Source organism: Carassius gibelio, chromosome B12 (assembly GCF_023724105.1).
Source record: "Carassius gibelio isolate Cgi1373 ecotype wild population from Czech Republic chromosome B12, carGib1.2-hapl.c, whole genome shotgun sequence".
Lineage (NCBI taxonomy): Eukaryota > Metazoa > Chordata > Actinopteri > Cypriniformes > Cyprinidae > Carassius > Carassius gibelio.
Genome location: NC_068407.1, coordinates 16,122,727 through 16,148,453, shown reverse-complemented (window position 1 = coordinate 16,148,453; position 25,727 = coordinate 16,122,727). Strand labels below are relative to the sequence as shown.

Sequence of the window (25,727 nt, the reverse complement as noted above, 5' to 3'; positions counted from 1 at the left end):
CTCACGAGAAAAATAGCAATATTACATATAAAAATTATTCTACCATTCAACCACAAGCTGAGATTTGAACAATTATATAAAAGGTACAACATTAAATATTCAAAGTGTGTATATTTTGTTAAAATCATAGCAATAACAGATTTTAAAGTTCCTTCAATGTTTTTGCATAGACTTTGGATCCTGAAGTCATATTGGCTGCCATCAATGCTGATATCTGGCATTACAAAAAGAGCTGGATCTAAAACTCTGTGACTTGCCATAAATTTGAGTTTTACATCTAAAACGAAAATATTAAAAATCTTCTTATTGCTCTTGGGAAGAATAAACATGCCAGTTTAGCATCACAAAGCAAAAGAAGGCAACTGAAAGAAGTCAAACGGGGAGGTTTGTTATTTCTGCATCAGTAGTGGCATCAAACATAATTGCTAAAAAAAAGTTGATTGGAAAAGTATAAAAGCTCCCCATTGCTCAGGAAGTTCAAAATGATTGCTCCTATATGATTTTGTATCTATTTCTACAAATTTTTCAAACTGAACCAATAGCCTGGACCAAAAAACTATGCAGACTGTGTTGGCTAAGCCGAAACAAGGAAGAAATTCCCCATCCCTTACTGTGAAAAACAATCCCGTCATTGTTTGAGCTGACGTGGAAACACACTGGAGTGCCATTAGCACACATTATATCACTCTCTCACCCCAGTTCATCATCTGTGACTACTGCTTCACATACTCCCAAAGCCAAGTTTCTCATTCCGTATTCAGGAAAATCAACAGTTCAACTGTTAGAGCCTGATAGATTTTCAAATATCAGAAATTTAAGATTTGGTTTAGTGAAAATAACTGCATAATGTATTAAATGGCACCAAAGAATTGGTATTGACATGGCAAGGACAGAACATTCACGTCTTTCCTCAAAGAAGTGACATATTAACTGGATGCTAGAGTCGGGTAGTTAACAAAAGGCACACGTTGTCATTTCGAACAATGGAGGCATTGAAGGGGTGTTCGTCCAGCCGGAGGCCACCGCTGCTATATGGAAATCAGACCACATTCTTAAACATGAAGTATTTACTCCACACAACACAAGTGTTAGCCGTCTTTCTGTGTACATGTGAGGCTAATTTAAATGAGTAGGATGTGTCGTGCTTAAAAGAAGCTCTTATAAAATAATCACAATAGACATTATGTACTTCAAATGATCATATCTGGGGTTAAACTTTGATTTCAACATCTTATTACAAATAAACCGTCGTTCTGATAGCAAGGGCACCTTCACATCAGTTAATACCACATTGTATTCATCACAACAAAGAAGAAATTCCATTAGATAACATCATAATAAAAAAAAAAACATACAGGGAGATAATCATATTTACCTCAAGATATATCCAGGTCAAATTTCAACACAAAATCAAAAGGACCAAAACAAACCGAAAGAAATGTAATTCTTCCAGTCCCAGTGAGACGTTTGGCATCATGACATTTATTTTAATTAAGAGCTCCTCCATTCACGCATGTTACTGTATATATATATATATATATATATATATATATATATATATATATACAAACACTGCTGTTCAAAGGTTTGGAATAATATAATAATTTGATCAAAATACAGTGTACATATGTGAATAATATTGTGAAATATTATTACAATATAAAAGAACTGTGTTCTGTTTCAATTAGTCCTGTCAAACAATTAATCGAAATTAATCACATCCAAAATAAATGTTTTTGTGTACATAATATATGTATGTGTGCTGCATATATTTATGTATATATAAATACACACACATGCATGTATATAATTCAGAAAACATATTTTGTTTATATTAAATATATTTATAATATAAATTATATGAATATAAATATAGGCGTAAATATTTTTAGAAATGTATACTATATGTGTGTACTTATATAGGTATAATAAATATACACAGAACATTTTTTATGCAAACAAAAACTTTTATTTTGTATGGGATTAATCGCGATTAATCATTTAACAGCACTAATTTCTTAAATGTAATTTATTCCTTTGATGGTAACGTTGAATTTTCAGAAGCCATTTACGCAGTCTTCAGTCTCACATGATCCTGCAGAAATCATTCTAATATGCTGATTTCCTGCTCCAAAAAACTTTTTTTTAATAATTAACAATGTCGTTTTTCTTGCTTAATATTTTTGAGGAATCCATGATGCATTTTCACATTTATTTGATGAATAGAAAGTTCAAAAGAGCAGCATTTATTTTAAACATACTAAATAGTCTCTACAATTACTTTTTTATAGTATAAATTAATAAAATGCTGAATAAAAGTATTAATCCAAACTTTTGAACAACAGTTCGTATGCACACTAACTAGATTATGGGGAGAAAATGCAATTAATTATAATAAAAATAATCTTAAGCAAACATCTTAACATAGGCATTAGAATTTTGTGTATGGACAATATTTAAAATCAGGGTGCAATATGACCTAGACACCTGTTGTTCTACATACATCTGTACAACTGTTACCCAGCCCATAATGAAGATAGTCGATGCTCAAACACAATGAATTTCAAAAATACCCAAACACATGAGAAAACCTGGATATGTCACAGAAAAGAAATGTTGATGAATCTTCAGAGCCAGTGTCGTTGCTGAACACATGACGCCCATTTCGTATGGCAATAATGTCAGTCTTTCATTCACTGGCACTGTAGCTGCTCACCCAGGGCCTTTACACACAGAACAGAGCGGCTTTGATTGTGTCCAGCTCCCGTCCGACTCTCACGCAGTGCTCTGGAAAGCAGTGTGTATGGTCCTGGCTTGGAATTGAACTGAATCTCCAGAAAAAGTCATATTTTTACGAAATGACCAAAAGCAAAAATCCCAATAAAGTCCTTAGTGTAGTGTACATTATCCAGTGTTAACATCATTAAAGCAGTCTTAAAAAAAAAAGGTACCATGTTTTTGCCAGAAGGCTGACTTTTTGGCACAGACTGGAAATGCATCCATCCTCAAGTTCCAACTCCAGTACTGAATGCTACATAGTTATAATGATTTAGTACGAAAGCCATGAGAAACCATTTCCTTCACAAAATACGTCTTTTACTCACTCGTTCGTTCATGCACACAACCTCATCGCTCACGCTCGCACTCAAACTGTACCGAATGCTTTCTCTCAAGTATACTCCGTCTGACCGCTCCATGTCTCTGCTAAGCCCAGGTACTCTGGGTTCTCTGCTGTGGGGGTCATGTAGCCATTGGGCTGCCTGTGAGTCATACCCCCGTTTATGGAGGCTCTGGCCACTGCCTGAGCTTTAGCTGCGATATCATGATAGTAGGGGTTGTCGAAGGCGGGTGAAATGTGGGAGATGTTATGCACTGGCACCAGGTACTCTGGGTTCTCCACACTGTTCCCTGAATATAGACCGTTAATGAATCTCCTCTCGCTCGCTTTGCGCGGAAGGGTGCTGGGACGGCCACATGGGACGTCCTGGTTCACATACTCTGCAATCAAAGAGAATATTTAAAGACACTGCACTGAAATCAAAATATGGCAGCTTTTACTTATCTAATGTAATGTACTTAATTCAATTAAGTCCCACTTCACATTGTTGTTGATGAATATCCTATTTCCCTATTAAGTATTCGCTAAAATTGTTGAAATGTACAATATATTGGTACCTTATCCGTGAACGGCTGATAATAGACATTTAGAGTATTCGTTTTTACATTTAGACAATCATTGTTGGGTACGTTACTTTGGAAAAATAACTATTGTGTAACTATTCCAATTACTTTATTAAAGTAATGTAACTGATTCATTTTCAAAATGTCTAATGAATGTTTTTGCATAGCAGAATTTTTTTTGCATAGCTATGACAGAAAACACTGGCTGTGTTTGCATCCAAAGTTACGAATAAAACGCATGTGCAAAATTGGAATATTGCGTAAAACATTTGCGAATAAACCACCATTTCCATCCAGGGAGTTAAACTGATAAATTTGCCCTAAATATTACAAAGAAAAACTACATTTGCTGAAGTAGGACAAAGCACTGTATATAATAATTTGTGTATACAATAAATTATGAGCTTCAGAGTCTGCTGTTTGGGAACACAGTTCTTGGAGTTAACTGTAAGAAAGCACTTTTGACATGACTTTGCTCAAGTATTTCAAATGCTGTGCAATGAGATCGGTCCATTGGTTGGTCCAGTTTTATGCTGTCCCATCGCAAAGTCACATGTCTTTTTTGATAAATGTAGAAATTTATTCCGTAAAAGTGTTTCCATTGTAGTTTATGAACATGTTTTCTTACCGGATAAGAAATTGATCCTACTTAATTGAGTGTATAAGTTTTTATGCACATTTTTAGAATGTATACGCACCTTGGCATTTCCATCCATTGTTTTTTTTATGCGATATCCCAAAATGTGCATAAAAATAGGTGGATGGAAACATAGCTACTGGCATCTAACAATGCTTCAGAAAAAAAAGATAATCTTAAAAAAAATAAAGCATATACATGAACCCGAACAGGAAATAAAATGGTTATTGAATAAGTATGAGTAAAAGAAGTCAATGCAATTTGGGAAAGAAATCAAATAAATCTGTGTGTGTGTGTGTGTGTGTGTGTCAGGGTTATGTTTAGTTTTCATTGTTTTCTGTTGAACTGTTCCCCTGTGTCCTAGTTTTCCTTAAGTTCCTGATTACCTTTCTGTACACCTGTGTACAATTAATTTACTTGTTAGCTCCTTAGTTTGCTCCTCTACTTGAACCCTCAGTTAGAACCTTAGCCTTTTGTCTGTTCTCATCTATGTTAAGTTGGTTCTCGTGTTTTTATTATTTACTTAAATAAAGGATTTTTCTGTGTGTGTGTGTGTGTGTTTGAAATATTCAAATGTAACCCCCTTTGAAATTTTCATAAGAAACTGAATTACGAATTTCCTCAGAAAGTGTAACATTACAGTTACATTTATTAATAATTAAATTATGTAATTCTGTTACATGCAACTAGTTACTCCCTAACACTGTAGAAAATATATTATAACCTAATATAATATAGTTTTATCTTAAGTATTACGTATTATTAAAAATAAATACATGTTATATTATTATATTATGAATTTATTAGTAATAAAAATAAGTATAATAATATTTCGAATTTTAACATCTGCCATTTATTGGTTATTGGTCACTGAGATAAATTTTCATTAATTTTAATATGCAAAAGAAACCTGTATATATATGCCATTATAATATTTAATCAAAACTTGATTTCCCTTGAAATTACTCTTTTATTTGGATGATAAAATACTATTTTAATCAGAAATATGTCACTATTGGAAGTAAAATGAGTTGCCTTTACTGCAAATGATATATTTCACTCACCAGGTTGTGTGTGTGCTCCACGTGGCAGTGTGTGTGACAGGAAACTGTTAGGACCACCAGTCTCCAGCTCTCCATCGATGCCATTGGGGACGGTGGGGTCTTTAGAATAGCGACAAGGACTGTATGGAGGGCCATTGTCCTCCACATAACCGTCCAAAAAAACTGAGTCTGATTGGCCTCCAGTTGAACGGTGGGATATGCTCCGTACCAGAGATGGGTATTGTGTACCAGACCACATGCCACTGGCTGATGCCCTCACAGTTGAGTACTGACTTTGCCCCAGCGTGCTGACAGAAGAGTACAATTCCCTCCCATTTGGCATACCATCTACTTCTAAGACTTGATCTGTACTCTGGATAAGAAAAAAAAAAAAAGTTAAATTATTGTTAAAGCAGATGAGGGACTGCTTGACCTGAAGCATACACTACAGAAATACACAAATGCCAATGCTTCTAGCTACACAAGTCCATTGCATTTAGAAATCTGTCACACAAAATATATACTGCTGAATATATTCAGTGCTGGCACAAAAGACACTATAAAAGACAATTATACAAACTCTTCTACTGTCAGTTTCTTTCTCAGGTCAACTACTGTCATGAACTGCTTTCATGAGAATCTTAGTGATTAAATTAATTCTTGTTTAAGGGCTCACACATTTAAAGGAAACATTACACCACAGAAATACAAAAATGTATCTTAAATGTACATCTGAATCCGCTTTAAACACTCTTTATATGTATAGTTGCAGATGAAACATACAGCTGAAAACAGCATGAGCTTTGGCAACTTTTAAATTGATCATTTTTGGGGGTTATATGTATGCATATCTGCAAGCAACTGTCTTCAGAAAAGTCTGATTACATTTTCTTTCAATTTATATCCGTATGACACCCAGTGTAGTGTTTATAAGTGCAGGACTACTTTGTGTACAGGAGTAATGACTGTTAACACTGTATTTCTGCTTTTCCATAAGCGCCACCTACTGTTAGAGAGTCAATTTACATTTTTGTTTAGACGTTTAGCCCGTCTTCCTTTTCACATTTAACATACATAGTCATTTATAAGGCTAAAATCTGTGGGTAATCAGTTTTATAACACATTTGATATTTGTCAAGATGTACATGTTTTTTAAATCATATCAATGTAGTTCTATTTTAATATTATAATTTTCTGAAACAATTTCTACTACTGATTCCCCATTTTAAGCCCCTGGTCATTACAGAGAGCAGCATGAACATTCTTTAAACCTTCTCATTTTGTGTTCCACAAAAGAAAAATGAGTTTGAAACAATACGAGAGCATCCATAATTATGATCTATTATTATATATTATAATTCCATTAATCATCTCTGACCCGATGAGAGTGGTGTCTGCTGGGTCCGTTGGCTCTCATTTCTCCTTGTGTGTTGAAGATGCCACCGGGCTGAGGCACCAGGTATTCTTCTGCATCCAGTAACTCTTTCACATTCCCCCCTTCTTCTGCCAGCAGTGTTCGGAAGAACTCACTATCAACAGGACTTGACAAACTCATTTGATCATCATTCTGAAAAAAGCAGGGAACAAATTGAAAACCACGACAATCTATGTCTATGTCAAAACATCACTGCAAAAGGACAGGATTATTAAATACAAATAATCAACAACAAACCTCATTATTACTCAGTTTGCACTACCCTAGTGGAAAAAAATATACTAAAATGTATTTTAAGTATACTAAAAATAAATACATTTACATATCTATGTGTCTAATAAAAATACCCTACAATTGTACTTTTGTTACACTTGAAGTCTTATAAATTGGAGCTACTAATTTTGTGCTTAATGCCCTTATAGTAGCATGGAAGTAGTGCTGAGGTCCAACTAAAGATACATTGAAGTACATTTGATTGTGCTAAAGTGGAACTATTGCAATTATGCCATAGGTACACTTTGAATATCATACATTTAAAGACATGTTTTCATACAATCAGAGATCATACAGTCCTTATTAACAAGTCCTTAGTGATATTAAAGCACATTTTAGACATAAGTTTAAGAATTATTGTGCAATAAAAAAATAATCTGAATAATGTTTAATCATAATTTTAGTGATAAGTGATATGTCAATAAATCTGAAGTATACTCAGTATAAAATAAATTTATTTTAAATAAATTACGGCATAGGTTATTTTTACTAGGATATGCTTGAGAAAATACTTTTTTAAACCCTTTTTGGACAGCATACATTATATATACAATTATTTCCTTATTTATATATTTTTTTAAATGGGATCATTGGGCAAGATGTGAAATATCAAGTGTTTCTAAAATATAAATCAACAGAATATTTATAATTATATACAAATTACATATATATATATATATATATATATATATATATATATATATATATATATATATATATATATATATATTTATGTAGTTGTTAGTTGCAGCCCTAAATTATTCTGATTGTTCATAAAGGCAAAATATTAAAAATGCACGCACCACAATGACTACATAACGTGGGGGATCACGTGTCATGATGCTGAACTCCTCCACCAGCTCCTTAAATCGTGGTCGACTGTCAGGATCGATCATCCAACCTGGCATAGTTTCATATGGTCAAAAAAGTTCCCTACTCAATATATATTCAACCCTAAGAAAAGCTTCTGTGACATCTTGTCAGTTAACACAGAAAATTATATTGACTTGTGTAAAAAAGTTATGATGTTGAGACACTCAACAGCAATTTCCTGAAAGTGCCACAATATTTAAACTTTTTGGGGAAAGTGTAAACTGAAACGTGTCAAGATTATGTTGTGGTTATCGACAGTTTGACATGGAGAAGTAAAAGGAAAACTCTGAATCACAACTTTGGATCAAATATACATACAAATGCCTATGCTAATCCTTATTATGGTTAGAAATTAACACTAACATTTGACCATGATCATGTATACATCCTCGGTACAGATGAGCGGCTGGGGGAGTCTTTCTCCCCTCTCCAGTAGGTCTGGAATTTCCCGCGCTGGTATGAGGTCATATGGCTTCATGCCAGAGGTCATCAACTCCCACACAGTCACCCCTGATATGGAAAGAGCCAAGCCTCAAAGGTTATTTTAAACCAGAGGGTTATCAATTACAGCAGAGAAACTGTAAACCCATGTGGATACAGACCGTAGCTCCATACGTCACTTTGGTGTGTAAACTTCCGGTGTAATATGGACTCAAGCGCCATCCATTTGATTGGCACCTATTAACACATACACATAATCACAATCTCAATAAACGCTGGGTAGTGGATTTCCAGACACCCTTTTCAAGTTCACTTTCAACAGTTCAACCAAAGCAACATATAGACACACCTTTCCCCCATCAGCGTGGTACTCCTTCTCATCTATGTCCAGCAATCTAGCAAGCCCAAAGTCTGTGATCTTCACATGGTTCGGGTTTTTGACCAGAACATTCCTAGCTGCAAGGTCTCTGTGAACCAGCCTGACATCTTCAAGGTAACTCATTCCCTGGGTACACAAAGAAACAGAAATGAGAACAGGAGCACAAAATGGATCTACCGTATTTTCCAGACTATAAGTCGCACTTTTTTTCATAGTTTGGCTGGTCCTGCGACTTATAGTCAGGTGCGACTTATTAATCAAAATTAATTTGACATGAACCAAGAGAAATGAACCAAAAGAAGTGAACCAATAGAAAACATTACCGTCAACAGCCGTGAGAGGGCGCTCTATGCTGCTCAGTGCTCCTGTAGTCTACACTGAAAACATAGAGCGCCCTCTCGCGGCTGTAGACGGTAATGTTTTCTCTTGGTTCTTGGTTCTAAATAGATGCGACTTATAGTCCAGTGCGACTTATATATGTTTTTTCCTCGTCATGACGTATTTTTGGATTGATGCGACTTATAGTCCAAAAAATACGGTAGTTGAGAAGAGCCAGCAAATGAATATGAGTAACTGCAGTGTTTCCCATGAATTACCTAGATTATGTCCTTACAGTCTTTCATACTGAATCCTAAAATATTTGTACACTTCTCAAAAAAAAATAAGAAATACAGATCTGTATGTGTCATGTTGTATTTTGTGTCATTTCTTTGGCTAAGCATCTGTCAATCCTTTTAACACTGAAATCGTGATGTGGCTTATTTTGTGTATTAAACTGCAAAAATCTGTGAATTGAATGAGTATAGTCTGCCGCAATAAGCACAGGTGACATTCTTACCTTAGCAATCTGTACACACCAGTTGAGAAGGTACTGAGAGCCGATGCGGTCTTTGTTCTCTCTGACATACTCCAGTAAGCAACCGTACGGCATGAGCTGAGTAACCAGCTGAACTGTTGATGTCAGACAGATACCCAACAAACGGCAAACATATGGGCTCACTACACCCGCCATCACATATGCCTCCTGTGGAGAGATGCACATATACAGAAAAAGTCACACATATCCTCATATGCAATAAACACTTATTATCATTAGGAAGAAGAGTCCTCTTAATCTTTGTAAATGTTAAAAGAAATTAATATTACAGTAAAATAATTATGGGAACGTAAGGAACACTTACATCCAAGATTTCTTTGTTGGCTTTGGGTGAGGTGTTCTCACGCAAAACTTTGATGGCCACTGGGATCTTGACATTCTCTCCATCAGGTGCCCAGATACCCTGGTGAAGTGAGAGAAACTCTGCATGAATGCGGTTAAACTACATTAAGAATGATAATGTAGAGCAAGGTTTCCCAGACAGGGGTGCACAAAAGGAGTTGCAGGGGGTTTGTTAAGTTGATGAGAAGCTAATAATTAATTATAACAAATGTTACAAGCTTACAATCCAGTGTTTTTTAGTGTCCAGGCAAATAATAAAAAAATTATTATAATGTTTATTATATAATGTAGTGTTGTCAAAAGACCCGGTACTTTGGTACCAAGTCGATAGTAAAATGAAAATGTCACGGTACAAGGTTTCTTTAAGCACCGGTGGTACAGAGTACCCGCTCAACCCGCTTCTTGACGCATACAGCGCTATGATTTCAACGAAGCTGAAAACGCGGACGGAATTTCAAAATCCAGTCATGAAAATGATTTATGACTTATATTTTAATATGAACAGTCACGGAATTTGTTGATAAATTAAATCAAATCTCCATATGGACCAGTATCTGTAAATGTTAAGCCGCAAAAGTTGGTTGAAATATGAATCCTGCATGTTCTGCAGGAATGTGATGCTCTGTGTGAATGAATGAATGAAGAGACGTGCGGGTTTGTTTACTACATAGACTGAAGCACGTGACACTTGCAGTAATTTCAGTATCTGCTGTCTCAATGACATTGAGGACATAAATACATAAACAACATCACCAGAACTGTTCTGAGTCACTTCACAGGCATTTTACAGTTTCATTTGAGTAAAACCAGTGTCAATTTAAAGGTATTCTTAGCAATCCGTCAAAATAAAAGCTAATTTTTACATAAAGGTTATAAAAATGTATAACTTTATTTTTGAATGAAATAAATCACACAACATTGCTTCCATGTTTTAATTTTAGTAGCAAATCCCTTTATTTACCAAAAAATAAAATGTGTTTAAATTTCATTAATTAAAAAATGAAAAACAAAAATGACAAATTAAATTTGGGTGAAACTTGTTTACTGTTTTTCATAATTAAATTATTTATAGAAAAACCTTAAACACAATTGTTTATGTATGTATGTATGTATGTAAATTACTTTAATTATAAAAAAATTAATTAGCATATTTTTGTGTTTTGCTTTGGTACGGAAATTGGTAACGGGAACCGTGGATTTCCACGGGTATCGGTACCAAATCCTGAAATTTTGGTACCCTGACAACACTAATTTAATGTAAAAATCATGTTTTATTTTAAAGTATTTTAAACTAGTCATTTAAAACAGCAAATCACTTCTTCTTGTCATTTTTAACATAAGAGTTATACTAATAATAATAATAATAATAATAATTAAACACAATCAAATAAAACAAAGACACTATCACAACTAAAATATGTTTGAGTCCATGTTAAAGTCTGCCAACAAAGTCAAATTAAAACCCTTACTAAATTTTTTTTTACATTTGATCTAGCTACTTGCATGTCATGTGACCATTAACCACCATCAAAGGACTATGAACATGTAAATGTGTTGCTAAAGCTGAAATCAGTAACTTTCATTTGGTTAAACATTTTCTGAAATAAATTTGAGCAAGTACATAACCAACCAGTGTTCAAAACTATATCCTTACCTAAGCCTGATTCACAACGGTAATCTTACAATAATGTTTTCTCATTTGAGTGGTACTGGTAGTTTTTCACAGGAAATTCAAGCATGCTGCTGTGTCATTACATCACATCTTGTAAACATGCTTTTTTCCTCAGTTGGTCAGAACAAAAGTAGCAGACTTCTTACTTATTTGTTCAAATGAAAATATCGGGTGAAAATTATTTAAAAAAAGCTAACAAAAACATTTGGGAACAACTGATAATTTGAGGTTGAACTTGGAATAAAAGTATTAATATTCCCCCCATCTGCTGCTTTATATATGCACTAGCATTCAGACTATGAGTTTCTGTGGTGCCCTCAGCCAGTCAGCACTGTCATGAAAGTCATTTTCCTGCAGCTCCACAGGCATTAGTCAAATTGCATTCTTTGCTCAGGTGACTGGATAAAAAATGTGTTTATGAGCTAAGATAGCAGTAGGCTGGTCACATATTTCCGGGGGGTATGAGTGCCAGCTCAACAACTAATATTGAGATGTTGAGGAATGGTAACAGATAACTGACCTTATAGACTGTGCCGAAGGCTCCAGAACCCAGCACTCTGAGTTTCTTCAGTTCAGTCTCCTTGAGAATACGCATCTGAGCCTGGTTTGGCATTGCTCCACTTGGGGTCAGAGGCTCCACCAGCTTCAGGAAAAAAATAAGATGCCTTAAGACTATGGTACTCAACATGTGAAGCAGTCAAATCAAACAGACTGCATAAACTTAAGAAATAACCAATCAAAATTCACTTTATTTAATAGGGCCAGGAAAACTGCAAAGTTTGACAGACCGTTCAACATTTTACTCTTACTCTTATTTTTTAGATCCCACATCCTAGTCCACTTCCTGTAGGCTTTTATCAAATCATAGGCATTTAGCAAAGGGTAAAGGGTAAGAAGCATAATTTTGCTGCCTTGGAAGATGTCTTATTTGGCCATTTCCATCCTTTAGATGAAAAGGAAATTCCATATTTCCATTGTCCAAAAAAAAATCTTATTAAATTGCACTATTTTACACAGTATTTGCATACGCTACATTTATGCCTATTAGAAGATGGAGTTGATAGCTTGCAACATGCTGACTTCAAACTCAAAGACAGCTGTGTTTCTAAACATAGAACAGGCCCTTTGCTGTGTAAATGGTGGCAGACAAATCCTAATGCATTGATCTGCTTGACAAAAGAAAGTTGGACAAGTTCACAATGAGTGATTTTTGCCGCTTAGTTTCAATAGATGCTTAAATAAAGTTAAGAGTATGTTTTCTTAGTTTAAAAACAAGGATTGAAAAGCAATATACATGCAAATGAAACACTGCAGAGTTCTGACCTCATGCTCCTGTAGAATTCTCCTGTTGGTTTCTTTCCTTTTGTGGTTTTTCTGTCGTCGCAGGTAAAACACCAGAAGCGCCAGCAAAATAAGAAAAAGCAATAATCCACCAACTGTGATCGCGACTGTTGTCCCAGGCCTGCAGGGTTTTGCAACAAACAATTCGATTTAAGCAAGACTAAGTAAGTACTAGTACAGTAGACTTTAACATTTTCTCAATCTGAATGGTGTTTGCCTGTGCATCACATCAAGTCTAAAATGTTTTAGGAGGTTGGATTTGTATATTGTTGCTAGAGTTGTGGGTGATAGTCAAGGCTTACCCAGTTTTCTTTTGGATGGGGCACCCTCTATCATCCAGTGGACATCTGACGGTAAACACAAAACAGAAAATTAATATCAAATCTTAAATTGTTGCACATGAGCTGATATTTAAAGTTGGGATCACATTCCATGGGCTCAGCGAGGGACTCACGAGATGGTGCAGTTGGTCTCACAGGGCAAACAGTGTCTCGTAGCATTGGAGTACTTCCACACAGTGTGCTGGTCCTCTTTCACTCCACTGGGACAGCGCTCGACACACACGTCTCCATCTTGAAAGTGCAAACACTCCTTACAGTGTTCTGGACCCTGCACAAGAAACACAATTGAAACCTTAATTAATAGTAGTTGTTAAAATAAAATCTTCACGTCAAAATAACACATGCTAATGAAAAATGAAAATTCTAATTCATTATTTACTCAACTACATGTGGTTCTACCTGTATGACTATATTTTCCAACGCAACACCACAGAATATATAAACAAACCAAAATTTATGCAGACACTTTCAGCATTTTTAAGTATAACAAATACAATAAAAACCAGCCAATAAACAAACAAACACAAGTTAAATTACACAAGATTTTTTTACATTAACAAATGATACAAATTCTGAATCTTTTTCTGAAAAAAATATACAAAATCAGTCTGTGGTGTAAAAAGGTAACATCGGCATTTAAAGAAAAAACACTTAAGCAAAACCTGGTCAGGTCAAACTGTCTTAATAATTTTTGGTCTTAAATTTGTATACATTACGGTTTTTATATATATATATATATATATAAATGATATCTGGTGTCTGAATAATATTTAGTTTGTACAACAAATCACAATACATTAGATTTTTGTTTAATTTATGCTACATTTTTGTTAATTTTACAGCATTAAGGTGAGTAATTAATGCATATATTTGTATTTCAATAAATTTGTATTTTTGGTGACATTTTATATATTATTTAAAATATATGTGTGAGTGTATGTGTGTGTGTCTATCTAGTATTACCTACATTATGGGGACCAAATGTGGGGACATGTTTTGGGTCCCCATGAGGAAACAAGCTTATAAATCATACTAAATGTTTTCTGAACATCTAAAAATGCAGAACGTTTTGTGTGAGGGGTAGGTTTAGAGGTAGGGTTAGGGTAATATATTTGTTTCTGCATTAACATCTTACTGGGCCTGTACAGGAGGCAGAGTCGTTGACTGGTTTACACTCTGAATGGCAAGGGACACAGTTTAATCCATCCTCAAACTCCCGCACTGACCTGTGGGAAATGCATTTGAAGTACAGAAAACAGTAATCAGTAGAGTAAACAGTTGAGTTTAAAAACTACAACAGCATATGAATCCTTCTATTGTTTGACATTATCAGTTATTGATATATAAGTCTGAAACTGAAATAATGGAAGAGTCCTGTTCATAATATGTACTTTAGTAAGTAAACACAACAAAATCTCCTTATTCATACAGTACTCACCCCTGTAGGACATTACACTGCTGCACACACTCCGTCCCACGTTTGTAATTCACACATGACACACACTGACTGGGTCCCGGCCCCCAGCAGACTGCATCTGCACACAGGGGGTCACATACTCTCCCCTCTGAAACTACACGCAGAGAGAAGAATGTCCTGTGTTTGATTCCATAGTGAAGTATGTTATGGAATATTACTCATTATGGGAAAATTAAAAAGTAGGAACAAACAAATTTTTTAACATAAGTTGAAAAATGTATTCAGACAATGCATACCCTAGTAAAAAAGTAATATATTTAAAATAAATTTATTTCATACTAAGTATACAGTAGTTCAAATCTATGAACATATTCACTAACATATCTCTCAAGACTTACAGATATAAAAAATAAATATAATTAAACTATATAAAATTTAATAAAAATATATATAATTAAGCCTTATATTGGGATTATGTATATATATATATATTGTATATATACCATAAGAACAGAGTTTTTTTTATTAAGTACGTAAATATGTAAATATATTTGTAGTATACTTAGCATGAAATAAACATATTTCAAAAACATTTTAGTGTAATTTGAAAACACAGACAGTTTTGATGTTGTAAACTAAATAATGTCTCAAATCAAGTATTAAGCAATCAAGTTAGCATGTTTTGTTTTTTTTATTATTTGATATATCAGGATCTGATGCCTTATATAGTATGATTCAGAAGAATAAGGAGCTCATTCTCGATGAGGAAAAAATTCAGAGGCCCAAACTAACCATTTGGTTTCTAATATAAAATTTCTAATATTTATATGGCCAAAATAATATTAAATCAATAGCTTGTAATGTAAACCAATGAGATCCTTATAACTTTTTTATATCTTTATAATGTTTAGAAATCTGTATCTCACAGTACTATATATTTGTAAGTATTTCACGATATTAACATATAAACATTCCTCAAAAGCCTGATGTTTATCTAAAAACCATGTATGGAAATCAAGTAAACATAAGCTGCTTCAGCCCAGTAAGTGTTCATTTTAAAATATTTGTAACAATATAAAAGCTATTCTTACATTTCCTTCAGAAAATAAAAATTAAATTAAATTAAATTAAATGTAAAATTTTCACAGAGAAATTAAATATCATTCATTCAGAGGCCTTGGTTAGAAAAGTGCATGTAAAATATGATACAGTAGGAATTGCAGGGTTAAAATTTAATGGAAATTTGCGTACATAATATTTTAATTACGTTATTTAATAATTTTATTTATTAACTGTTTTGAAAAAACGACAAGGTACTCAACGCCCTGATGTGCATATAGTCGCTCTGCTATGTGTCATGCTTAAAGATGCACAGTATTCATGACTGTATTTAAAATGACTGTATTGTACAGCATGCCTCGCTCCAGTCAGACAAACACAAGAATGGGCTCTAACCACATGTTTGCTGGTCTTGGTTGTTGTTGCTGATGAGGTTGGGTCCCTGTGTGGGGTGGAGCAGTGAGTTCCAGGGCAGAGAGGAGGTGTAGCACAGTCTGGAGTTATTATGAATCAGTACTATGCCTCCACTGACACTGCGCAAGGAACGCAACCCAAGAGACTTGATCTGCAAAGACTGAACTCCCAAAGAGAAAACACCCCTGCAGAGAGAGAAAGATGATTTAAATACATGAACTAGAATCACCAAGTAGATTACTAGATTTATACACTGAAGCAGAAAAACTGACTAGTTTGCTTGTGCAAATGTAATTGCTATAATGCTGAATTGATCTGGGTGGGTTTTAGTTTGTAAAGCTACTAATCTATCATAGCCTCATTTGTGTGTGTCAATCTTTATTTTGAGTAAGTGTGAAAAATGACCTACACTCTCATAAATTAACTAAATACATTCCCTTTTCAGTCTTTGTGGTTAGAATTGACTTGAAGCAATGAAAGGGAAAAAAAACCTGGTAAAACGTGCAGCAGGTGTACAGGATAATCATTAACTTTTACAACTAACAGGAAAGAGCAGGTTTGAAAAGTCTAACTAGACATTAGACAAACAAGAAAAGTGGGTAAATAGTCTAGCAAGTCACATATGTTTGAAGGCAGAATTACGAAACCGGAAATAAGGAACAAAAAGCAAAAGAAGAGATACATTTCAAGTAAGAACCACATATACTTACTTGTAAAGCATTCTTCCTCTGATCACCTTCAAGTTCTCAAAAACATTCAGATCAAGCAAATAATCTGGCCATGTATCTATGTACAGATATCCTGAAATACAAATATATAGTTATTACAAATGCTAATTTCATTTAATGATTGACTGGAACAACTATATCTTTATGATGCAAGTCCATATGAACTCTGATTTTCACCTGTGATTTCTTCTATTGTCTTTAACTTTTCCAGGTCGCTCCGCTGAAGTCCAGATGAATTGGTAGCTGCATTTCTGCATTAACAACACGAGATTTTAATAAAATAAGTGTAACAATAGGTATAACACTACAACACTCATGAATAGAAATATTTAGATTAGAATAAATTATTTAAAGTCAGCTAGTTATTCCCCCTCATGTCATTGCACACCCATATGACTTTATTTCTTTTGTGAAACACAAAAGGAACATTGCATCAAACATTTACACATTGCACTGTTTCCATCCGATGTGTTTAAGAGAACAAAATCTTCACTTCCTGGGAATCTGGCACAAATCACGAGTAATAAAATAATAAAAAAAGATCTTGCAACCAGGTAAGCCTGTGACTCTTAAACAATACTTTCACCTCAGAGCACACCAGACGAAACGCAATAACAAATGCTGTTAGGTTATCTTGCCTTCAAAGGCAAACGCCTGATTTTGTGACACAATCATGAGAGACAGTTCTGGGACATAATGATATCATTTTGATCACTGTGGCTCATGCATTTCATGGTGACAACAATAGATGGTGTGCAATGGATTGATCTGCTGGTTAGGCCAGTTACTCAATCACATGATCTCGAGGCAAGGTCATGTGAGTTTTTTTGCAATTTATTCTGTAAATGCTTCGGCGAGTTTATGCATATTTCCTTGTTGAATAAAAGAGATCGACAGTTTGAGAGCTAAAGCTGAAGGGAAAACGTTTACATTTCAGTCCGTTTCAAACACAAATCTATCATATGAATATAGTTCATGTATCATGTGAATGTATTTTTTTGTGTAGCTAAATGTTCTTAATAACTTCCTTTTGTGTTCCACAGAAGCAACATGAGAACCAGTATTGGAATTTTAAGGGGAACAACTATCCTTGCTTACACTTTGAAGGAGTCTGATAGAAAAGCCAAACTGCCGTAGATTTTCTCACAACCTAAGAACATGCCAATGTTGGTGGCATCCACCACTGACACCCCTTGAAGGTTTCCCATTCCTAGTCCATAACACACTAACAGACATCACATATGTTAATTAACATTATAAAATAAGTATAGAAGAAAGGATGCTAACATATGCAAAGATATATACATTAACTGTTATGAACTCAATAACACATTCTAAATTGCAGCTTGAACATTAGCATCACGTAGAAGCATATGCACACTTATACATACAAACCTTTTGGACACTCTCCTTCACATTTTTCACATTTCTGTGTTTCACTGCCATCTGGCTCAACAGTAATGGCTTCCTTGTTCGCTTTGGGACAGACCATTGTACACGCCACTTCCATTGCCAAATAGTTATCTAAAGATGTAGAAAGTGCAACATATATCATACACACACAGAGAAAGAAAAATCAAGGCCTGTGGACATACACTACAGCGTGATAGTTTGTTAGTAAATGAAAAGTTTTACATACGAGGACACTGTTTAACACAAGTGGCTCCAAAGTTGAACTTTTTGTCCTTGTTGGGTTTGGACTGAAATGTGTTGGGGTCATAGATGGTGGGTGGGGGGCAGTTGTCTTTACATGTCCCACTGTCATTGAAGTGACGACAGGCCTAAAGATGCAATGGGGCAAAACAGATATTATTTCATTTCAGTTACATATGAATGATATAATGCAATAATTATGATCTTTTTACCAGACAGTCTGTGTCTTTTGGCCCCGTGCACCCAGCGGCACACTGCACATGACAGCAATCGCTGGGTTTCGGACCCTTACAGCGCAAACAGCCAGATGAACAAAGCACAAAGGTCACTGTAGAGAAAGAGGCACACGTAATTGTCACAAAAAAATAATTTCATTACATTTCAGATAAACTAGATGGAATATTGTCAAAATAATTAACACAGTAGTCAAAACAGATATTAGTTTTGCCATGTATCACTAAAAAATGCTCATTAACTACTAAAAAAATACTTATAATATTGAAAAAATTATATGATTATGTAATTCAGTGACATGGAAGTTAATTTATAAAATATGATATGAGAATTTAAGATTGACTTTAACTGAATCAATTCTAAGCTCATTTTTTGTTAACAAACTCAAAAAACATGCTGATATGCCAGTGACACTCACATGTTTGGCAGTCCTGATCCGTTTCTCCCCAGCATCCACGGCCTTGAGGACAAGCTAGAGAACAACTAGGACCTAAAAAAAGATAAGAATTATTGAGAAATAACAGTGATGCATTTTTTCTGATGTACTGTATGGTGGTATAGTTCTCTAGAAGTGAACTCACAGTTCTTTGGCGTTTCTTGCAGGTGCAGTAGTTTGTTTTCAGTTTTAGTTACAGTGTCTTCCCAGTTAATTTTCTGAGGAAAGCACAGTTGAGCATTTCCCCAAATATAAACCCCGCCAAGCAGGATTTCTGTGAAACATAAGCAATCGTTTTACTCAAAGGGTTCCACTTCCTTGAGTGCATAACGTTTTTAAAATTATTTAACAGCAAAGGCACACACAAAGAGCAATTTCAATTTTGAAATATTTTTAAACAGAGCATAAAAGTGTGTTCACATTTATATTCGCTTTGCGAAAATTCACATTTTAAATCCAGTCATTTCAATTGGAAGATCTGCAATAGGAAGTTTTGAGTGAGGAGGAAATATTCCCATTGTACATTACAAATTAGGGTCAATTTGGTCAAGCAAATTCACTGTTTGACCAAAATAAAACTGCTTGTTTAAAAGTTACCACTTCGTGATCAGTTCTTCATGCCTCACTACATCATTAACAATAGACAATGGTCCATTTGGCCCACAAGATCTTACAGAAAATGTGAGAATTTTCCACCACTTTGTGCTCTGTAGTTATTACCTAGTAGCATTTGTCACCCAGTGAATCACACTAGCAGGTACTCTCATCTGACAGTCTGATGATATCATTTGAGCTGGATTTACTAAATACACAAGTACTCACAAAGAGCTCATTTTTAAAGCTGACCATAAAAGTGTATATTCACAACTGAAATTTTCATGACTTAATTTTTTTATTCATTTACAGAGAAAACAAACTTATCTGTGGCATCTCATAACTAGACCAACTAGATCATCCATTTAATCTCAAGTGACTTAAGAAATTAAAGTAGTAAGCAATATAAAAAAATGTATAAGCCTATAAATTGAAATGCATATAAATTTGACCCAAACTCCTTACCTGTAAGACTCTTAAGGCGTAGTTGTGTCAGGCCGAGGTCCGTCTGACTGTGGTGGATGTTGTTATGTACAGCGAGAGCATAGCTGGAGTTATAAAGCTGACTGCCTCGTATTATCCGCAGATTGTCCAGAGGAACTGAACGCACTGAGACGTGAGCTATCAGCACATACCCCTGAACCTCCACAATCCCCTACAGACCAACAAAATACAAGCACATATTTTCATTTTAAAATCTGATTGAAATTGAGACTCATTATAAGCGAGTAACTTCATTAAATAAATAGCAATCTATTATTCCAATCTGTTTTTGTTTTGTTTTTTTACTTGAAGTAGTAGGCCTATGTTAAGATGGGTCATTCATGTAATGCACAACCCTTTGAGCTTTAAAATATTATTGTGCCTGTTTAATTTAAAGCATCTATATTAAACAGTATTGTAGACTTTAAGAAACTTGCACATACACATTATTAATTACATTGTGATTATTTACACAGTAGCAAAGAAATTGAACAGGAATGTAGAAAGGGTTTTGCTCCAATTTACATCTGCTGTGTAATAAAAAGCACTGTAGAGATTAGGGTTGTGCCAACAGACAATAGTATTGTGTATTGATGATAGACAGACTCATGAATTCTCTCATCATAAAGAACAAAGTGAAGATGTAGGTGCGATGTAAGTATAAGATATTTATTCATCATATATAGTGTAGCTGATACTGACTATAACTGGAGTGTTTTTAAAATGCATAAACTCGCACTAGACTGAGCTTATGATGATGTCTTTTGCTCGTTTTCTGTAGCTACTTTTTGAATAACCGAGGAAATGTAAGCATTATGAATAGTAGCTTAACTTACAATGTTTCTGTTAATTTGTTATCATGTTAAAGGTTTAGTTCACCCAAAAATGAAAATTAGCCCATAAATTACTTACCCTCAAGTCATCCTCATCCATTCAGTGGGTGTTGCAGTGCATCAGTCCAAAAGAAGTTATATAAAATGCACCCATCCATTAAAAAAAGTGTCTCATATGGCTCTGGGGGGTAAACAAAAGTCTCCTGTAGCGAATCAATGTGTTTTTGTAAGAATAATATCCATATTCAAAACGTGATAATCACTTTAATCTAGCTTGCGCCAACAGTTGTACAAGGAAGCAGCTCCGGGAAGATGACGTATGAGGTCGGCTTTGCGCATGTGCTGCTAAGTCTCATGAAAACCAACATTTGTTAACAGGAGCAAAGGAAGCAAAGTTTCCTTACTTAAGCAAAGCAAAACTAGTCTCTTCTTGGCTTACATTGAAATCTTCCGACATTCTTCTTTACAAATACAGACTATGTACTTCTAATCAGTGAGTTGTGTTGATTTGATCTCTCCCCTGTGCTTCCGTGTGCGTCACTTCTGAGCGTCACATGTGCAAATCCGACCTCATACGTCATTCGCCGGGAACTGCTTCCATTTACAACAGTAAGGCAAGCTACATTAAAGTGATTATTACATTTTGAATATTTATATAGTTTTCTTACAAAAACACATCGATTTGCTATAGAAGTCCTTGGTTCAGAGCCGTGTGAAACACTTTTTTTTATGGATGGGTGCTTTTTATTTAACTTCTTTTGGACTGATGCATGCAACACCCACTGAGTGCAATGATACAGCTTGAAAGATCAAAGACAATTTTTTATATAACTCCCTACTGTATTTGTCTGAAAAAAGAAAGTCACACCTATAATGACTTTTGGGTGAGTAATTTATGGGCTAATTTTCATTTTTGGGTGAACTAACCCTTTAAATGCAAATCCAGTCATAGGATGACTGACGCTGGAGGACAGCCTTACGCTAGAGTAGGTTCACTTTCCGGCAATGAAACTAAGAAATAAATAATTAAATAAATTGGCACAATAATATAATGTATCGCAATCTTACATGTTGATGATATGTTGATATGAAACTTGAGCATATCGCCCAACACTAGTAGAGATACACACAACAGACCCGTACCTGCAGGAAGGAGAGATCTGGGTTTCCCTGCAGGTGTGTGATCTCCAGGTTACCATGAACCACCTGGCAGCCCGTGTACAGGAGCCTGAGCATTTCATAATGATTCTCAAGACTGGAGGGTAAAGCCAACTTCATATCGGTCCCAACACATACTGAAAAATAAAACAAAGATGTACACATCAGCATGGATGGATAAAATGATATGGATTATTTGTTATTGTCACACTGACCTATATGGAAGGTATCTTAGACATGCTAACATCTAGCAGTGCAGAAGCAACATTACACAAATGTTTCCAGTTACCAATTTGAGCATAAATATTTGGTTTATAAACATTTCATTAGTTAAAATTTTAAAATAACTGCTAGTTGCAGCCCTAATTCCTGACCCCTTATGTTCTATAAAATAAAAGAATGGAAATCAAACTCAGAGTACTGCCTATAAAGTAAGGCACTGTAAACTGCAGGGTAACATTTGACTGTACTGGACTGTAAACCAAAACTTCTCAAATTCTCTCTATAGATTCACTGGTCTGTTTGAAGAGTTTAGATGCAAAAACCTCTAAGTGCCATCTGTAATTTCTCTCGAAATTAGCATCTTGTCAGGCTTCTATGTTCAGTATTTTTACTCTAATGGCAAAATATAGGTCATTTCTACGCAATTAAAGTGAAATAACTTAACATAAATATAGGAGCTAATTTTAGAACAAAGTTTCAGACAGCACTCAATCTGAACTCTTCATTTGTTGATTGTTTGATAACATTTCACACAAGTCAGTGAATGCCAGGATATCCTGTACTTAATTGATGAATCTGCACACATTATTACACAGATTTGAAATGTTTTTTTAATGTCAGAGCTGCACTGATTAAAAAGTGCAAATAAGTGTGCTTTTTATTATATTTTAAATAAGCTATTGCTTTAACGTGTCAAAGCATTACTGAAAGAGCTGTTTTTGTCCACTAACAGAAGTGATATATTAATGCATGCTGATGGAGACTGAATAACAAGTCACTGTTTTCTCCAGTTCACATTTCCTTTCCAAGTTCCGTTTGGTCCTCTTTCATCATCCTAACTATTCCTCATCTGTGTGCATGAGTGTGTGAGGGGCGGCTGGAGAAAACAACTCTATTAGTCCATGTCTCTGTGGGCCCTTTCTCTTTCTAGGCTCATTGAACTTCTGTTTCTACATAATCTTTTTTTTAACTCCTACTTGCACCTGACTGAGACTGGTTGAAATGCAGTTGTTTTACACCTCAATGTATTGCCAATGACATCCAAACCAACAGGTTTACACACACACACACACACAGACACTCGCTCTGAGTACCTCTTATTTTGCTCGATTTTTTTCCATGCAGTTGTTTAAATCAATATATTACCCAGGCCATTTAACTGGCTGATATGGTTATTTTATTGGTGATTCTTGACTTATAAACAGTAGTAGTATTCTTTATTTATCTGACTTCTGCATGGACATTCTTAACAATAAACAACAAACAGAGGGACAAGACAACATAAAACACCAAGAATCTACAAAAAAAGTAAAGCAGCATTATATGTGATGCGAGTCACTCCGAGACTCTGAAAACTGGATCATGAGCTGCTTGTGTGTAAAAGAACATAGTGTTGCGCTTCACTTTGAAAGACACAGCGGATTTACTATATAATTACACATTGGCATTCACAGCCTTTGAAATCTGCTAATTCCACTTAATATTATGATTTCAGTTTTATTCTGATTAATCGTGCAGCCCTAGATAAAATAATCTCATTGATTCAAATATACATCATTTCTTTGACGCTTTAAGAATATAGGTAATAAATATATATTAATTGGTTACAAATATATACAATTAACTGCCCTGCAACAGGGTTATAAAACAAACTACAAACAAATAGAAACTATTAACAATATGAGACTTGATTGAAAGCCTGTCCCTGTCAATCATCCTTTGCGTTAACAGAAAGGTTTTAGACTGCAGATTAAGTGTATATTCAAACAAAAAAACCCGTCTGTTCAAGGAAATTTGAAGATGGCATGTATACACACATATACAAATCTGCACTGAACTTTAAATATGACTGATATCAACAATGACACACATCATGTGGCATACATGCGAAGTTCAGTTAATTAAAAGTTCTCCTATAAAATGTCTATAAATGTAATTTATAGACATTTATTACAAGTCTATATATATGTAATAAAATCAGTCAACAAATCCTGATGGGATAATGGAAAACATGGAATTTGGGTAAGATTAAACAGATTTCTTAGGGCCCTAAATGTTATTTTTGTTAAAATTTTTAATAAACTATTGTTACACGTTATCCGTTATATTATTTCAGTTAATTATACATGCTTTTGATAATTACAAACAGGACAAAAAAGTAATAATAATAACTTTGTTTCAGTACAACTGTAAAATTAAAGTACTAATATTTCATGTTGTAGAGGGAAAAAAAGGAAAATGTGAAAAAAAAAAAATATGGGGGAAAAAATAAAAGGATTTCATAGAGCCCTATGTGTGTAGTAGTAAAACAAGAGACCATCGTCTACACACCAGTATAGAGACATTCCTTGTGTCATTGGAAACTTTTCGTGTCACAAGGCACAGCACAGGAGAGACAGACTGAATATAAATCAGTGCTCTTTACCTGTGCTGTGAGCAAATTCACCACACCTACTCTTGGTGTGCGGCCAGACAGGAAGTGGAGTGTGTACTTCGCTAGCATGTACTTTTAATAGGTTTTCAGCTGCCAAATGCTGTTAACCGCTGCTGCCAGGGAGACTGATCTCACAGACAACAATACAAACAACAGAGTAGAAGCTGAACGTTTACGGCGACCAAAGATCAAGTGCTGCCTACCAACTCCTGACCTCAGCTATAATAAGAGAAACACCAAAGCTTGTCGCAAAAACGTCCCTTATGATCCTGGCCACAGAATCAGGATCTCTAAGCTTGTGTCCTTCAGTCAACGACCTCAAATGCTGCTCAATGGACTAGCCAGTACATTAAAATCAATAAAACAAACAAAGTAATGACAAGAACACTCAACTAAAGGGAACGTTTAAGTGCACATAATGATTTTGAATTCAGTTTCTGAATCAAGGGCATAAACAAAATAGTGTTAGTCACAAATATGGTGCAGAGAAAAACTTAATCTTTTTTTCTCAGCTTTTAACAAAACATATCAGTGCAAATTCTATTCTTGCTCTCTTGCACATAGTCACACAACAAACAAGAATTACTCAACCGACAAGAAGAACAGGATTTGGACCAGACCTTGTGTCTCTGTGTTTGTGAAGTGTATATTAGTCTGTTCTGACACACTGCTACATGCATACCTAATACATATGGGACGCACGCATGCATATGCTGGAGTAAAGCAT

The 25,727-nt window shown here is 34.8% G+C and overlaps 1 protein-coding gene across 1 annotated transcript in view; it reads right to left on the bottom strand.

The window, feature by feature from the left end:
• Window positions 1–368: 368 nt before the first annotated feature.
• LOC127969164 (receptor tyrosine-protein kinase erbB-2-like) overlaps window positions 369–25,727 on the bottom strand; it is a 36,315-nt gene continuing 10,956 nt past the window's right edge. Inside the window, exons 2-27 of the mRNA XM_052570935.1 lie at window positions 22,330–22,481; window positions 20,336–20,525; window positions 19,422–19,550; window positions 19,259–19,330; window positions 18,819–18,934; window positions 18,593–18,734; window positions 18,349–18,477; window positions 18,052–18,178; window positions 17,131–17,204; window positions 16,936–17,026; window positions 16,208–16,410; window positions 14,774–14,906; window positions 14,471–14,561; window positions 13,449–13,603; window positions 13,297–13,341; window positions 12,977–13,115; window positions 12,174–12,296; window positions 9,944–10,042; window positions 9,601–9,786; window positions 8,733–8,888; window positions 8,545–8,620; window positions 8,306–8,452; window positions 7,873–7,970; window positions 6,740–6,928; window positions 5,383–5,734; window positions 369–3,498 (exon numbers count right to left, since the gene is read on the bottom strand). Coding sequence (XP_052426895.1) covers window positions 3,170–3,498; window positions 5,383–5,734; window positions 6,740–6,928; window positions 7,873–7,970; window positions 8,306–8,452; window positions 8,545–8,620; window positions 8,733–8,888; window positions 9,601–9,786; window positions 9,944–10,042; window positions 12,174–12,296; window positions 12,977–13,115; window positions 13,297–13,341; window positions 13,449–13,603; window positions 14,471–14,561; window positions 14,774–14,906; window positions 16,208–16,410; window positions 16,936–17,026; window positions 17,131–17,204; window positions 18,052–18,178; window positions 18,349–18,477; window positions 18,593–18,734; window positions 18,819–18,934; window positions 19,259–19,330; window positions 19,422–19,550; window positions 20,336–20,525; window positions 22,330–22,481 — 3,743 coding nt within the window. The 3' untranslated portion in view covers window positions 369–3,169. The remainder of the gene's footprint in view (window positions 3,499–5,382; window positions 5,735–6,739; window positions 6,929–7,872; window positions 7,971–8,305; window positions 8,453–8,544; window positions 8,621–8,732; window positions 8,889–9,600; window positions 9,787–9,943; window positions 10,043–12,173; window positions 12,297–12,976; window positions 13,116–13,296; window positions 13,342–13,448; window positions 13,604–14,470; window positions 14,562–14,773; window positions 14,907–16,207; window positions 16,411–16,935; window positions 17,027–17,130; window positions 17,205–18,051; window positions 18,179–18,348; window positions 18,478–18,592; window positions 18,735–18,818; window positions 18,935–19,258; window positions 19,331–19,421; window positions 19,551–20,335; window positions 20,526–22,329; window positions 22,482–25,727) is intronic.